The 14,311-nt window shown below is 59.8% G+C and overlaps 1 protein-coding gene across 1 annotated transcript; it reads right to left on the reverse strand.

Moving 5' to 3' along the window:
• Positions 1 to 1,210: 1,210 nt before the first annotated feature.
• Positions 1,211 to 14,143, reverse strand: AGPAT2 (1-acylglycerol-3-phosphate O-acyltransferase 2). The gene is made up of 7 exons (XM_032200499.1): positions 14,093 to 14,143; positions 13,678 to 13,910; positions 4,800 to 4,933; positions 4,349 to 4,524; positions 4,138 to 4,233; positions 2,799 to 2,871; positions 1,211 to 1,858 (listed from the first exon to the last, which is right to left on the reverse strand). Exons 1-7 carry the CDS (start codon positions 14,141 to 14,143, stop codon positions 1,707 to 1,709), a joined length of 915 nt encoding a protein of 304 aa, XP_032056390.1. The 3' UTR covers positions 1,211 to 1,706.
• Between the last annotated feature and the right edge of the window lie 168 nt (positions 14,144 to 14,311).

The following is a 14,311-nucleotide window of genomic DNA, read 5'->3' on the forward strand; positions in this document are numbered from 1 at the left end:
CTGGGACCCATCTGGGTTTAACCTCTCTGACAGCCGCTCGCCTGCCGCTCTTACAAAGTGCTGGTTGAGTTTCCATCCTCCCACCCCGACCCATCCCACGGGTCTGACACCTGAGACTGTACCGTGAAGCCCCCCCCGTAAAGCCCCAGGCAAGGCTTTACCCCCAAAAATGCCCTGCGAGCCCGCTTCCACCAGCGCAGCCACAGACAGGCTGCAAGACCCGGCTGTACGGGGTACCCAAGCAGCCCCAGGGGGCTCACCTCGAGGTGTTGCCCCTTTAGCAGGGGTGCTGAAGCCTCCCCACACCCTGGAAGCACCCCCGTGAGCCAGCCCTGCTCTTCTCAGAGGGCATCAGCGCTCCTGGAGCTCCTAGCAAGGGATCCAGGAGCCCTGCTGGTCCCCTACCCCGGAGCACAGGGGAAACCCCGTTAGCTGAACTCCTGCTCTGAGCACGGAGCTTATTTCCCCCCAGGGGAAGAGCCGAAGCCTTCCCAGCTCCGTTGCTCGTTACAGATGCAGCTCACACACCCCGTGGCTCCTCCTGAGTTTTGCATCTCTCTCTCGGAGCAGCAGCTCCGCCGAGCTCAGCCCACAGACAAGGGAGAGGCACCATCTTTCGGCCAGTGCTGACCATGACAAGGCTGCGACAGGAGCCCCCTGCCTCTGGAACAAGCACCACAGGCACCGGGATGCTCACTGCGAGGGGCTGGAGCAGAGAGCACAGCAGGGAGCTGGCAGAAACTTGCACCGAGGAAGCACTGGGGCAGCCCGGGTGCGTGTCCCGCAGCGTCCAGGGGCTTGTCCTGAGCGCAGCTTGGCAGACCCTAACAGATCTGGGCTGTTTTTAATCAGGCTGTGGCTCTGAATGCCAGCAGCAGGCGTGGGGTCTCATTCAGAAGATGATTTCTGGCAAGGCTGGGCAGCACTCAGACAGCCCCAGCCCGCGTATGCTGGCTTGGGGAGCCTACAGCTTCCCCTGCACTGCTGCACCCCTCAGTGACCAAGAGCACTCGTTCAGATAAAGGAAATCTGAGCCCTAAGAGACATTTAAAAGGCTGTGTGCACTCCCCTTTTCAGCCCACCTGAAGTTATTGGCCTTGGGAGCTTTCCACAAAGTGCAAAAGGCTTGGCTCAAGAGCGCCTGGGCAACGCAAAGCCCCGGCACAAGGCGCTGCTGAGACCCAAGGGCATCTCTCAGAGACAGCCGGGAGCTCTGCCCTGCCCAGGGAGGACACTGTGCTCCCAGCACGCACAGAGTTGGGCTTTTTACCCAATTTTCAGCTTGGTCTGAGCAGCGTCATGTGCACGTTGCTGCCTGGTGGCTTTCCACCTGGGGCCGTACAGGGCCAGCACCTAACGCAGGCGTGGGGACACGGGGCAGAGCCCAGCCTCCAGCCAGGCTTTCTTCATCGCCCCACAGCAGCTGCCCGAGCTGGGGAACTCACCTCTCTGTCATCGAGCCCTTTGGTAGCACAAGTTTGATGCCTGAGAAATACAGAAAAAAGGAGACGTTTCATTGCAAGATAATGTACCCAGAAGAGAAATCCGCTCAATGGGGAACCTCAGCGCTGGCTCAACACGCCTCGTGTGCCAGTCCACGATGTCCCCAGAGTTAGAAGTCACTGCAGAAGAGAAGTTCCTTGGGTATTTGGCAACAGACAGGTCCCTTCAGCCACCACCGCATGGTGACGCCACTGGAGGAGCATCTAGGACGAGTCCTTCACCTCTCCTGGGCGGCCGGACAGCCTGAAGAGGGTGGCCCTCATGGTGCGGTAGCATCTGTCGGTGAGCTCAGAGACATCGTCGGATGTCAGGCCTTTGGTCTCTATCGGAGGCAGAACCTCGACCTTGATTTTGCCTGGGAAGACAAGAAGAGGCTGTGAGAAGCCCCCCACGCGATGGGAGCGCTGCTCCCTGCCCTCCCAGGACACCTTCACCCCCTGCCCGGCCCTCACCCCCAGGCACCCGGCCCTGCCAGCACAGGGCGCGCTGCCCTCAGGGGGAGGGATCGCTCTGGGAATCAGGCCCTGTCCTGAGCAGCTGCACAAAGCAAACAGCGAAGCATTTCCCATGCCCCAGTCTGCAGGGCAGGGCAGGAGAGGAGGCTGCAGCTTCTGGCAGCGTCGTGCTTTGGGTTAGGCCCCTCTGCTCCAGAGGAGCTCAGCCCACGGGCACAGCCAAGCCCTAGCCACACGTCAGGGTGTAAATCCACATCAGGACCGGGTGTAAATCCACATCAGGACCCACCACTCTCCTGAACGACTGCAGCAACGCCTGCTCTGCAGGGTTTTCAGCCAAGGCTGGGACGAGCACGCGGGGCTCAGCCTGGGCCAGGTGCTCCCTCCATCTGCTCCTACCCGGCCTCCTGCCTTTGGCTGGCTCCGTTGAGCCAGGCACGGAGCACACAGAGCTCCCAGAACTGGAGCTACTGATCCAAGCTGGGTGAAAGCCAATTTTCTGCCCGGCACTTTCACTGACAGCCTCCCGAGCACTGACACAACTCGCAGAGGGGTCCCTGCTCTGAAAGGCCTGCAGGCAGACCCTGCTTGCTTCTTCCCCAGAGCCTGAGCCCTCATCCCTGGCTGTGCCAGCTACGAGAGGGCGAGGTGGTGCCCCTTTTTTAATGAAAACTTGGCACGTTTAATCGCATTCTTTCCCGAGTTAACCCAGCCCAGGCTGCGGTGCCAAGCATTTGAACTGCCTCCACGCATCTGCCAGCAGGGCTCCTGCTGCTCCGCACCGCTTCCCTCCCACACGGAGATGGCATCGCCCCCGTCTCTGCAAGGTTTCCTTCGTACCTGATGTGAACAGATTCTTCTTTGGGTTATAGAAGGTGGTGAAGGAGGAGTACACCACGGGGATCACCGGGACCTTGGGGAGGAAGAGGGGAAAAGGGAAAAGTTACTCGCACTGCAGCATCCCAGGGCAGGGCAGAGACAAGCCGTGAACGAGTCCCAGGCAACGGGGCCGGCTCTGGGCCTTTTGGGGTGCACAGCCCCATAGGGGAGGCTACACTTCAGCCCTAGACAGCGCTCAGCCTGGCTCCTTCCAGGGCAGGCTTCAAAAGGCAGGTAGTTTCCGACCTGCAAGCATTACAAGGTGCCTGTTTGGACAGGCCTCCTGTGCTGGGTCAGCACGAGCGTGGGGCAGGCCAGGCGCTGCGCCTTCAGCTGCTCACAGGGCGTCATCGGCTGCACCCCCCCTGCTCCCAGGGGAGCCTCCGACAGGCAGAGACACGGCCAGGAGGGCAAGCACAGAGCCACGGTGCTCCAGTGCTGCTAACACAGGCAGGATCTGCAGCTGGTGACTCACGGGGAGTGTAAACAGAGCTGGGTGCCGTTTCCGCCAGCAGCCCTTCCCGCTGGCCCCACCAACCAGCCCCGGCAGGAGCAAGGGTGGCACAATTCGGGCTCCACCTGGGCTTGTACCAACACCCCGGGGCTCCAGTTGGACACCACCACTCCTTGAGGAGTGCCAAGAGCCCAGAGCCAAGGAACGGGTTGTTCCCCCGCTGACTGCTCACAGGTCTTGTCATTTTGGGGTGGGAAGGCATTTTAAGGCAATGCGGAGCGGTGCCATATGGCTGCCTGGGAAGAAGCAGCTTTTTCTACAAAGAGCGAGCCCAGATGTTGCTCTGAAGCTTGAGCTTTAATAAACCCAAATCAACACTTCGCTCTCGCAGCCTGGGGGATTGAGAAAGGAATTGACAGCTTTGGGATCCTCCAGGTTGAGCTGCGGAGGCGCAGGGCCCGCTGGGCTCCCTGCCAGGGGCGAGCTCTGCCAGGAGCTGCCCACGAGCCAGCCCGGAGGGCCTGACCCTAAAGCAGCTCTGCTCAGGGATCAGGTGTGCCCGTCCCCATGCTCTGCCCTCCAGATGGGACACCAGGACCACAGTGCTGGGGTGGTCAGCAGAGGGGACACGGCAGCTTGTCCGCTGCCTGCAGCCACCTGCTCCAAGTGGTCACGTTGCTCCTGCAGAGGGAGAGGCTCTCAGCTCTCGCTGGGCAGTGCTTGTGACACCTAATGGTGGTTTAACGGAGGAGCACAGCTTCCTTGAGAGCAAACTGGCCCCGTGACTGCACAACCCGTCTGCAAAACCTTCCAGGGTCCCCCCACGCAGGGGCAAAGCGCTGTTACCTGCGCCTGGACGGCGACGTGAAACGCTCCCTTCTTGAACGGCAGCAAATCCCCGGTGCAGTTCCTCGTGCCCTCTGGGTACACCCACACCTTCACCTGCAGGCGGGGAGATAAGGCCCTGCTCCAGCGATCCCCTCGCAGCACCCAATCCCTGCCGGAGGAGGCAGCAGCAGGGCTGCCACGTCCCCCAGCCCGCCCCGGCCACACTCACGTTATCGGTCGCCATCGTCTTGGCCACCTCCGCCATCACCATCTTGGCACTGCTGGTGCTCTTCCTGTTGATGAAGATGACACCCCCGAGGTAGATGATGAGCCCCACGGTGCCGGCGTACATCAGCTCCTTCTTCCCCACCTGGACACAGTTGTCGGGCAGGACCTCCATCAGCCCTAACGTGACGGCAGAGGGTGAGACCCAGCAGCCACCCCCCATTCCCAAGCGCCTGCACTTGGACGGGACAAGAGACACGATCCGAGGCGGGGAGGGGATTGTGATGGCTCAGGGCGAGAGGAGAAACCCTTCCTGAACCCAGCACCGAGAGAGAAAGCTGGCCCAGCTGCCTCGGTAGCGTAGAGCAGTGCCAGGGCAGGGGGGCTGCGTGGCCAGCAGGGTTTCCCAGCTGGCGATCAAGAGAAGCGCTCCCTCCCTCGGGCCAGCTCCTCACCCATCATGTCGAGGATGCTCTGGTGGTTGGACACGATGATGGCCGGGCCCTCCACCTCGAAGTTCTCCAGTCCTTTCACCTCAAACCTCAGGCCGAAGAAGTACTTGAAGGTCTTGACTACGGTTTTGATGATCCTGGGGAAGAGAAAAGAGAAGAGGAGAGTGGTCAGACAGCAGCTGGGCAGGGGTGTAACGGGGTCTGCTGCACCGTGCAGCACCAGAGGGGGTGGAAGGAGGTGAGAATCGTGTTCCAGCCAGCCTCCAGTCTCATTTGCCCTTGGTTCACCTAGGTGCCTGTCCTGCATGACTGGTCCCATGTGCCCAAGGTGCTTCGGTTGCTAAGCACGGCCCTCTCCAGCGGGGAAATTTCTGGAAGCCTGGGGGAAGCCGAGTAACTTTGAGCCTGGACCACTCCCATCCCTTTATCACTGCCCGTTTCCCTCTGCATCACGATCTGCCCCAACGCCACCGACGCTTTCCTGCTGCAGTCAGCAGAGCCCCACAACCTGCTCTGACAGCTCTTCTAGGAACTGCCACTCCCCAGCACACGGCCACCAGCCTGCACCTTGCACCCGAGGAGTGCTCTGCTAACCCTGCACACTGCCCTGCTGGCAGGTGCTGCTCAGCAGGACCACCACCAGCGGGGTTGTCCTTACCCTAGGGGATGCCAAGAAAGGAGGAGAACAAAGGCAAGAAGCACGTCCTGGTACAACAAAAGGCTGCAAGCAGTAAACGGGGTGCTCCCCACGCAGCTTGGCCTCGGGGAAGTGCCCCTGGCAAAGCCACCTTCAAGCCAAGAGCTTCCTCCTGCCAGTTTGGTCCCCCAGTGCACCTTCAGGTCCGTCCACCAAGCTCCTGGCTTTCTTCCCTAGTGCCTGAAGGTCAGGGGCTGGCAGAAGGCCCCAGCAGCTCGGCTCAGCCCTGCCAACGCATCCCGCGGGTGCTGTGCCCTTGCTGAGCACGGACAGCCCGGGTTCAGGGGCCAAGCCCCTGGCAGCACCACCCACGGCCACCACCCCTGGGCAGGTGGGAGCTGGGGACCCTCCAACTGTGCCAAAGGACACGGGCAGAAGCTGGCAGCACACGAGGGCTATTTTGGGCAGGGGAGCAGCCATTTGCCAGGACGGGAGGTGGAGGAGCTTGCACAGGAGCAAAGCCCCCAGGAGCAGCCACCAGCACAGCTCTGCCTCCCCTAGAGCAGGTCTGTGAGCATCCAGCAGCACCCAGACACCCTGCACCTTCTCCCTGCAGACAGGGGATGGAGTTTTTCTCCCTGCTGTAGGGAAAAGAGGGACAATATCAGTTTCTCCCCCACCACAGGGTCCTGCTGGAGGGGTACGCACCCGGGAAGCATCTCTGTCACCTGCACTGGCAGGTGAGCAGCCAGCAGGCATCTCATCCCAGTTTGGAGGGGCTCCCAGCATCTGATCCCCAAAAGTCCTCCCAATCCCTGCCACCAGCTCTTCAGCCACAAGCTCCCCTCCACACAACTTCCCTGCCTCGCTCCTTCCCGCAGCGAGGGCCGTGTTTCTGTGGGGTGTCCCCTGCCATACAGATCCCTGGGGCTCTGGCTTGAACACCAGGGGTTCAGGGCAGGCCAGTGGCCGCGGGTAACTCCGCTGCATGACACAGCTGCTATCAGCCCCCAGCACGCAAACCTGCTGCAAAGGTCAGAGCCGCACCCAGGGAAGGCAGGCAGGGAGGCACGGGGGCTGCGGGGCCGAGGGGGAGCAGGGACAAGGGGCAGGTGAGGAGAGCCGAGGTGACACAGACCGCTGAGGGCACGGTGGAGGCCATGCCACCGGCCTGACCTACATCCCACTTCTCCTCCCTTCTGCCTGCCAACCAAAGGAGAGGTCGCTGCTCTGGAAGTCACGCCGCTCGGAAGCCGCCGGCAGAGGCTGGTTACACATTACTCAAGAGCAAACCATCCAACTTCCCCCTGCCAGTAAGGAGCGAGCGCTTCCTTGCACAAGACGTGGCCTGAGCTGCTGAAAGAGGCGAAGGGGCAGAGCTCGCAGCAAGCCAGGAGGAACCAGGCGATGGGCAGCCCTGCTCCGGCTGGCCACGTCACCCACGGGGCTGTGCAGACGGATCCTAAACCCTCCAGCCGTGCGAGCAGCCTCCCTGCTGCTGTGGGTGACCCTGACTTGGTGTAGCCGCAGGCAGCTGTAAACCTGATGTGCTTGCTGCCAGGCACAAGGAGCTAGTGGATAAATAGGGAACGTGCCTTTCCAGCACATCTGTAACAGCTCGAGCCTGAGATCCAGCAACCCCGGCCCCACGCGCTCCGCAGCCTGCGACAGAGGCTTTTTTAGGATCCCCTGATTTTGAAGGATTAGCGCAGGCTGCTGCTTACCAGATTGGAAACTCTCTCGCAAGAGGTTTCGCCACTAGATAAACAGATCTATCTCTATCAGGCACGGAGGGCAACCTCTTCCAAGTCACACCAACTCGGCGCCGGAGCCAGGAGCACAGCAAGGACAGGGCGTTCTGCGCCAGGCAGCGACGCCGCTATCGCCGTCTGACCACTGGCATGTGCTCTCCCCTAACCCCTTTCCTCACGGCGGTATAAACAGCCTGGGAGATGGCAGAAATAAGGAGCTGGTTAGATCACCTCAGCCACAGACCTCCCGGCAGCTAGGATACGCGACCAGGATCATCAGCCAGCGCCAGCGCGTGGAAACGATGGGCTTAAGTTACAGGAAAAGGGTGGTTCTGGCCAAAATTCAGCTCCCGGTTTCAACAGGAGGATTGTTCAGAGCAAGGAGCTCTTGTTCCCAGAGAAGTTCCTTTTTAGCTTTGTGGATTTTAAAAGTTTTAAGGGTAGGAAAAAAAAAAAAGAAAAAGGGGGAAAAGGGCGTTTCCATAACTGACATCACAAACTGTAGCGGTCGCAGGGTTGGCTGTCGACTCCTGGGAGGAGGAGACCTTGCTCTGGAAAGGTTCTCCGGAGCAAGCCAAGGAAGTCAATGCCCGAGACGGAGCTGGGATGGAGACCCCGGGGCACGGAGTGGTTTGTAGCGCCTGCAGCCAGCCCACGGGGCGCATGGCAGAGCATGGCCCGGGGCAGGGCAGGGCGCAGGAGCCGCGTTTCCTCCCGACACCGCTCGCTCCTCCCCGCGTGGGGCACTGGGAGCTGCATCAAGCCCCAAAGCAGCCAAAGTCCAGCTCCACGGGCCGGGACGCTGCCCAACCTTTGATCCACGAGGATGCGTCAAGGCACGGGGGCTCCGCGTTCACCCCCAAGGAAAAGTTCCCCCAACTCCCTGCCCGCAGAGCTCAGCCTGCAGGGCAAAACGAGAAACAAAGTGGGGCTGGCAGCAGGGCCTGGTAGCCACCAGCAGCCTAAATCCTCCCGTAGCAAGAAGATTTTGGACAGAAATCACCAGAGACACAAGTGCTAGCCCTGCTCCTGAAACACTCCTGTGCCTTCACCTGCACTGGGGCTGCTCCTCTCCAGGAGCACCTCGGGCTCGTCCCCAAGCACTGAGCACCCTGGGGTGGCCGTGGCAGGACCCTAATGCCCCCTGGGCAGCTGCTTGGTGCCAAGTTCTTCATGCTGCTCCCCAGGCGGAGCACGGGGGTGTTTTAAACAACACAGGCACCACTTTTGGAGGAGACAACACCGCTGGTGCCTTCACCGCAGGCATGCCAAAGGGAGCGCCCCAGCATCACCCCCCAACCTGCTGCTCCTGCCGGGGTCCCACACACAACCACAGCACAGTGGGGCACACAGGGGTTGCTCTGAACCCCCAAAACCCCCCTTAAAGCCTAGAAGCCACCCCCAACCCACTCCCCGAGCCATCCCCAGCAGCATCCCCACAGCGTGGGCAGCCCCACCGCGGCTCCCCACCACCCACACGTGTCCCGGGGGCTTCACCCCCACGACCCCCGGGGCTCCCCCCTTTATCCCCAGCACTCGCCTCATGTTCTTGACGGTTCGGCCGCCGTTGACCAGCAGGCAGACGGGTGCCGTGAGAGCCGAGCAGACGAAGAAGAGCAGGTAGTAGAAGCCGATCCGCAGCGCGAAGTTGACGGCGGGGCTCAGCTCCATCAGCACGGGCAGCAGCAGCAGCACCGCCGCCCCCCACAGCAGCCAGCCCAGCTCCATGCTGCTGCTGCTTTCTCCCCTTCCTTTCACCCCCGGGCCCACCGAGGCGAGCTAAACCCTGGTCCCTTCCAGCCTTTCTCTGCGGGTTGCCCCCGCCTTATGTGGGCGGTTCGCCCAGCCCCGGCCCGGCCCTCAGCCAGGCGGGGAGGGCAGGGGGAAGGCGGCCGGGGCCGGCCCGGTGCTGTGGGGAGGGACGTGGGGGGCTGTGGTGGAGCAGGGAAGGGGGCCCTAAGGTGCTTTATGGTACGGTGTGGGGGGCTGGGGGTGCCCCTCGCGAGGTGAGGTGGGGGCTTTGGGTCCCCGCGTGGGCATACGTGGGGGGCTTTGGGTCCACTCGTGATAGTATGTGGGGTCTCGGGGTCCCCTCGTGATAGTATGTGGGGGCTTTGGGTCCCCTCGTGACAATATGTGGGGTCTCAGGGTCCCCTCGTGACAGTATGTGGGGGCTTTCGGTCCTCTCATGACAATATGTGAGGTCTTTGAGTCCCCTCATAATTCTGTGTGGGGTCTTTGTGGCCCCTCCTGACTCTCTGTGGGGTCTTTGGGTCCCCTCGTGGCAATATATGGGGTCTTTGAGTCCCCTCATAATGCTATGTGGGGACTTTGGGTCCCCTCGTGACAATATGTGAGGTCTTTGAGTCCCCTCATAATTCTGTGTGGGGTTTTTGGATTCCCTAATGACGATATGTGGGGTCTTTGTGTCCCCTCATGACTCAGTGCAGGGTCTTTGGATCCCCTCCTGATGCTACACGGGGTCTTTAGCTTCCCTCACGGTGCCCTGAGGGCTGTCTTTGGGTGCCCCCATGGTGCCATCTGGGGTCTTTGGGACCCTTCGTGGTGCCCCCTCACCACCCCCTGGCTGTTTTCCTGCCTCCCTGCAGAGGACCCTAGAGCTGCGTGTTCGGCGGGTGGGAGTTCCCCCGCTGGCACTGGGGTGAAGTCAGGATCAGGCCCAACAGCTTCGTGGGCGCGAAGCTGGCAAGGGAGATGAAAGGAAGTCTGCTGGAACCAGCACAAACCCTTTCTCTGGCTTCAGCAGGTTTTGCAACACTTTTTATGGTAAAATCCCAGTCCCGTGGATGATAATGACTTCATCGGGGTGGGAGGTGGGCCTGGCAGCGCGCTGGATTTACACCCCTGGTGCTGCGGTACCGGTGGCATCAGCACAGCAGACTTCCCAGCTCCTGGAAAACCAGAGGAAAAGCGATATCCCTTCACAAATAACTCATCCCCTCGGCTCCCACGTGAGCAGCCACCAAAACCAGGGGCAGCTCGCTGCGTTTTCACCACCCCTCAGCAGCTGTCATGCCTGACCCAGCAGACAAGCTTTCTCTCTGTCGGAGAGAGCAACTCCCTACAACTGCCAGGCAATGACATCTCAGAGCTGGTCTCATGATCCCTGCTAACGCCACAAAGAACCCTTATTGTGTTAGCATCTCGGCACGGCATTAGATGAATCCCTCGGGCCTGCATCGCAGAGGCTGCTCGGCGAGCCTTGCTCCAGCGCGCTGCCAGCCTGGGAAGGCAGCGCCGCCTTTGCAGCCGAGCATGTGATGGCCTAGAGTGATCTTGCGTTATCCTCATGACTTTCGCTTTTGTTGACACGGGAGAAAAGTCACCGGCAATCCGTCACCGGGGTGCGTGCGAGCCGACCCACCGAAATGTGAGTTTCAATGTGATTTTCAGCGTGGACGTGGCGCAGGTGGCAAACGGCACTAGGAAATGCAGCATGGAGGGGACAGCATCACGCATTGCTTCGTGGATGTGGTTATAAAGGAGCCTGGCTGTAATTCCCTCCTCCCCGTGCTCTCCAGCAGGTTACCTGGAGTGATGCAAACGGAACATTTAGCATTAGTCTGCAGCTCAAGGAAGGGGAGTGATTTCTGATGCCAGATTAGAAGGCAGACACGGGCCTGCACGTCAGCCAGCAGAGCTGTCCCTCTGGGTTATTTCATAAGGAAGGTGGTTGCGCTGACAGATGACGACAGCCCGTGTATGAACATTATCATGCCAAGCTGCTTTACGGAGCAGGGCCCGCACACCCCAGTGCCACAGGGGTTGTGTCAGCAGCCCCGAGCCGCGGCCGACCCTGGGCAGAGGCAGCAGCAACCCCTCCCTGCCCGCTCACAATTCAGCAACCAGAAGAAAGCAATTCCAAATGCTTATTAAAGAAAAAATCAACTTACTAGATTGCGCTGCATGTTTTGCATATTTAAACTACCGACTGAATTATTTAGATGCATTGCAAGCGTACCCTGCAGGTAGTCTAGCTGAGCAGGGTCCAGAAACGCTGGCAGAAACGAGCACCCAGCCAGCACCAAGCACACCACAAACTCTCAGCAGCAGGCGCTGCCTGTTCAGGTTGCATGCAGTGCCCGGTGCCCTCGAGCATCTGCAGCAGCAGCCTGGAAAAGCTGCCTGAGATGAGAGTGCTCACAGCAGAGCACGGTGCTGGGACCTACATGAGCAGCAGGGTCCATGCAGCATCACCGACGATGGGGTTTCTGTGGCTGGGTCTGTGAAACACCACAAAGCCCAGAGCGTCACCGGTTGGCTTCGGTCGTCTGATGCCTTGTAGTAACCTGGCGCTGTTTTTTTAACTCTTATTTGACTAAATGTATTGCTTCCCATGGAAACAGCGTGTGTGACCTCACTTGTGATGACTAGCTCCTGCCTGGAGAAGAAACGGAGCCAGTGAGAACGTCTCCCACGCAGGCAGCGCGACGAGCAGAGAAGGGCAGAGAGGGAAAGCACTTGGGAAGGAAGGAAGGAAGGAAGGAAGGAAGGAAGGAAGGAAGGAAGGAAGGAAGGAAGGAAGGAAGGAAGGAAGGAAGGAAGGAAGGAAGGAAGGAAGGAGAAACGTGTCCCTCGTTGGTTCCCGAGTGCCTGCCCTTGGCTTCTCCCAGTGCCTTTGGCAGCGCTGCCCAGCAGCCCGTTTCTCCTCGCCTCCTGCCAAGGGACGTGCTGAAAACAGCAGCTGGTTTTGGTGACATTAAAAGCAGAGGGGGAGGGAGGAAGCGACCTGCTGAGCCTTGTTCTCAGCCCTGTCAAGGCACGCGCCGGTGACCTTGGCCTGGGAGCCCTGTGAGGAGGGACTGATAACGTGGGCAGCACAGAGTCCCGGGGTGGTGAAGCACCCAGACAGCAACCTCCTGCTGCTGAGGGATGCAAAATAACCTCGCCTGCCAGAGACCTGGGAACCGTAAGGTGATCCACGCATCTGATCTAACCTCTTCTGGACCTCTGTCAGCCTATCCATCCACGCACGGAGCCATCCTCTTCCCCCTTGCCTGTCTCAATAGCAGCTAGCTGAGGTGCCTCCCAGAGCCTGCTGTGGCTTAGTGTCACCTCTGTGTGGCTCAGGCAGGGGACATAAATTGCACAGCATCATGATATTGATGTACTGACTCTGCTAGAGCTTGCTCCATGAAGGTACGGGTACAGATGGGTAACCTGGGCCATCTTTACCTCAACAAACAAGGCTGCCCTAAGGCTGACACTGCCTGCTGCGGGCTGCTCTGCCAGGCAAGGACGGCGGCTGAGAGCCGTTTGTGCAAAGGATGTGGGTTCATCCCCTTTCCGTCCCACTCACTCAGCCTAAACGGGTCCTGGGGCACCCGAGGCAAAGCTCACCCTGCCGTGGGGATGCTGTGGTGGTGTCCCTGGGCTGCACCCACGCTCACAGCCTTCCCTTTCCCTCCCCAGCTCTCAGGATGGCCGGGCAGAGCTTCAGGCTGACCCCCAGCTGCCGCACGAGCTCCCGGTGCCCCGTGGCTGTGCTCCCTGTAGCTGCTGGGCTTTTAGGTAGTCACACGTCAGGGCTCTCATGACAACAGCGTAAGCACTCGGGGAGGAATTAGGATGTTGACTCAGTGTGGTTTAAATGCGAGCGCTGCAGTCACCCACCGGACTACGAAGCAGGCAGGTTGCACAAGAAGCTGAAGGCTGGGACTGCCAAAATGCCCTGGCAGCGGGGCAGTGGATGCGCAGCCTCCCCTGCTCTCTGGAGAAAGAGAGCATACAGGAGGTTGTCTGTAAGAACGAGCAATTAAAAAGAAAAAAAAAATAAAAGAAAAAAAATAATTGCAAAAGTATGTTAGGTAACCAGTATTTTTTTACATAACCTTTACCCAGCTGCAGATAACTATTGGGAAAGTGACTTCTTTATCTTCTCAGATGTTAGCTGCGGCCAGATGTGGTTTTATGGTCTCTTGTGTCAGGGGACCCAAGCACTTTGCACATCTCACACCACAGGCTCCGTGGCAGCTCCGTGGCAGAGACCTGCAGAGAACAGCCCCGCGTCCTTTGGACACCCAGAGCTGCAGAGGTGGAGGTCTTAGAGCACAGCAGGACCAAAAAGGGGCCAAGGGGAGCAGCAACCCCCTGCTGGTGTTTGCCGTTTGCTCCCCAGAGACGCCAGCCTCCCCACCTTGTCCCTAAACACTCCTTGCCAGGCTTCTGCTCCTGGCAGACAGCGCAGGAAACAGCAGACAGAAAAAATATAAGGCTGCAAGATCTGCCTGCTGCATTTGCATTTGCACACTGAGGCCGGAGAAGCTCCCTGCTGCCGATGCTCTGCAGGACCTTGCACCACGTGCAGCAGGCGGGGTGCTGGGTGAAACGTGAGTGCCCTGCACGCGGGGCACAGCCTCGGAAACAGAGCTGAAAGGTTGGGACCTTTTCTTTTTTATTTTTTTTTCCCCAGTTGCAATAGGATTAGGCTTTTCCCCAAATGTCACGTGTAAATAAATGAAATCAAACTGACCGTTTCTGATGGATTTTGTGCCAATGGAAGTGAGGGGGTGGTTGACCCGGCTGCTCAGGGAGGGCAAAGTCGCTGGCCCAAGGTTTCTCCTGATGGCCAACGCGGGACCGAAGAGGGGATTGCTCTATCTCCGTGTCAGAGACTCTCGTGTCAGGGAGCCACCAGACAGCAGCAGAACTTCCCCCAGCTGGGCTGGATTCGGGTGACAGCGCTGAGCAAACCTGCAGCTGGTCCTGCAAACAGGGATGGGAGAGGGCAAAGATTTAGGGACGGGAATGGGTGGCTTCCTACGTGCAGTGCCAGGTGGCCAGCGGTGGCTCCTGCTATGGCCAGGAGCACCCCGAATGGAGGGGAATGTGAGTGTTTGTGGGTGTGTGAGTGTGAGAGCAGGGCTGAGGCTGTGCTGGCTGCTTACAGCTTGAGTGATCCTCCGAGTGTGCCTGCTGCTGGGAGGGCAGGTCCCCATTGCCGCTTCCCCTGCTCCCTTTGAGCCCTTTGCCGTGGATGTGCGGCTGTAATTACAGCACAGATGAAGATCCCATTTCCCTGGGGAGCTGCAGTAATTACCGCAGCGTAACGGCCCAGGAGAGCTGGAGCAGCGGGCCACGGGGGTTTGGGAGTGGAAGCGAGGCGT

This window comes from Aythya fuligula, chromosome 19, assembly GCF_009819795.1.
Source record: "Aythya fuligula isolate bAytFul2 chromosome 19, bAytFul2.pri, whole genome shotgun sequence".
Lineage (NCBI taxonomy): Eukaryota > Metazoa > Chordata > Aves > Anseriformes > Anatidae > Aythya > Aythya fuligula.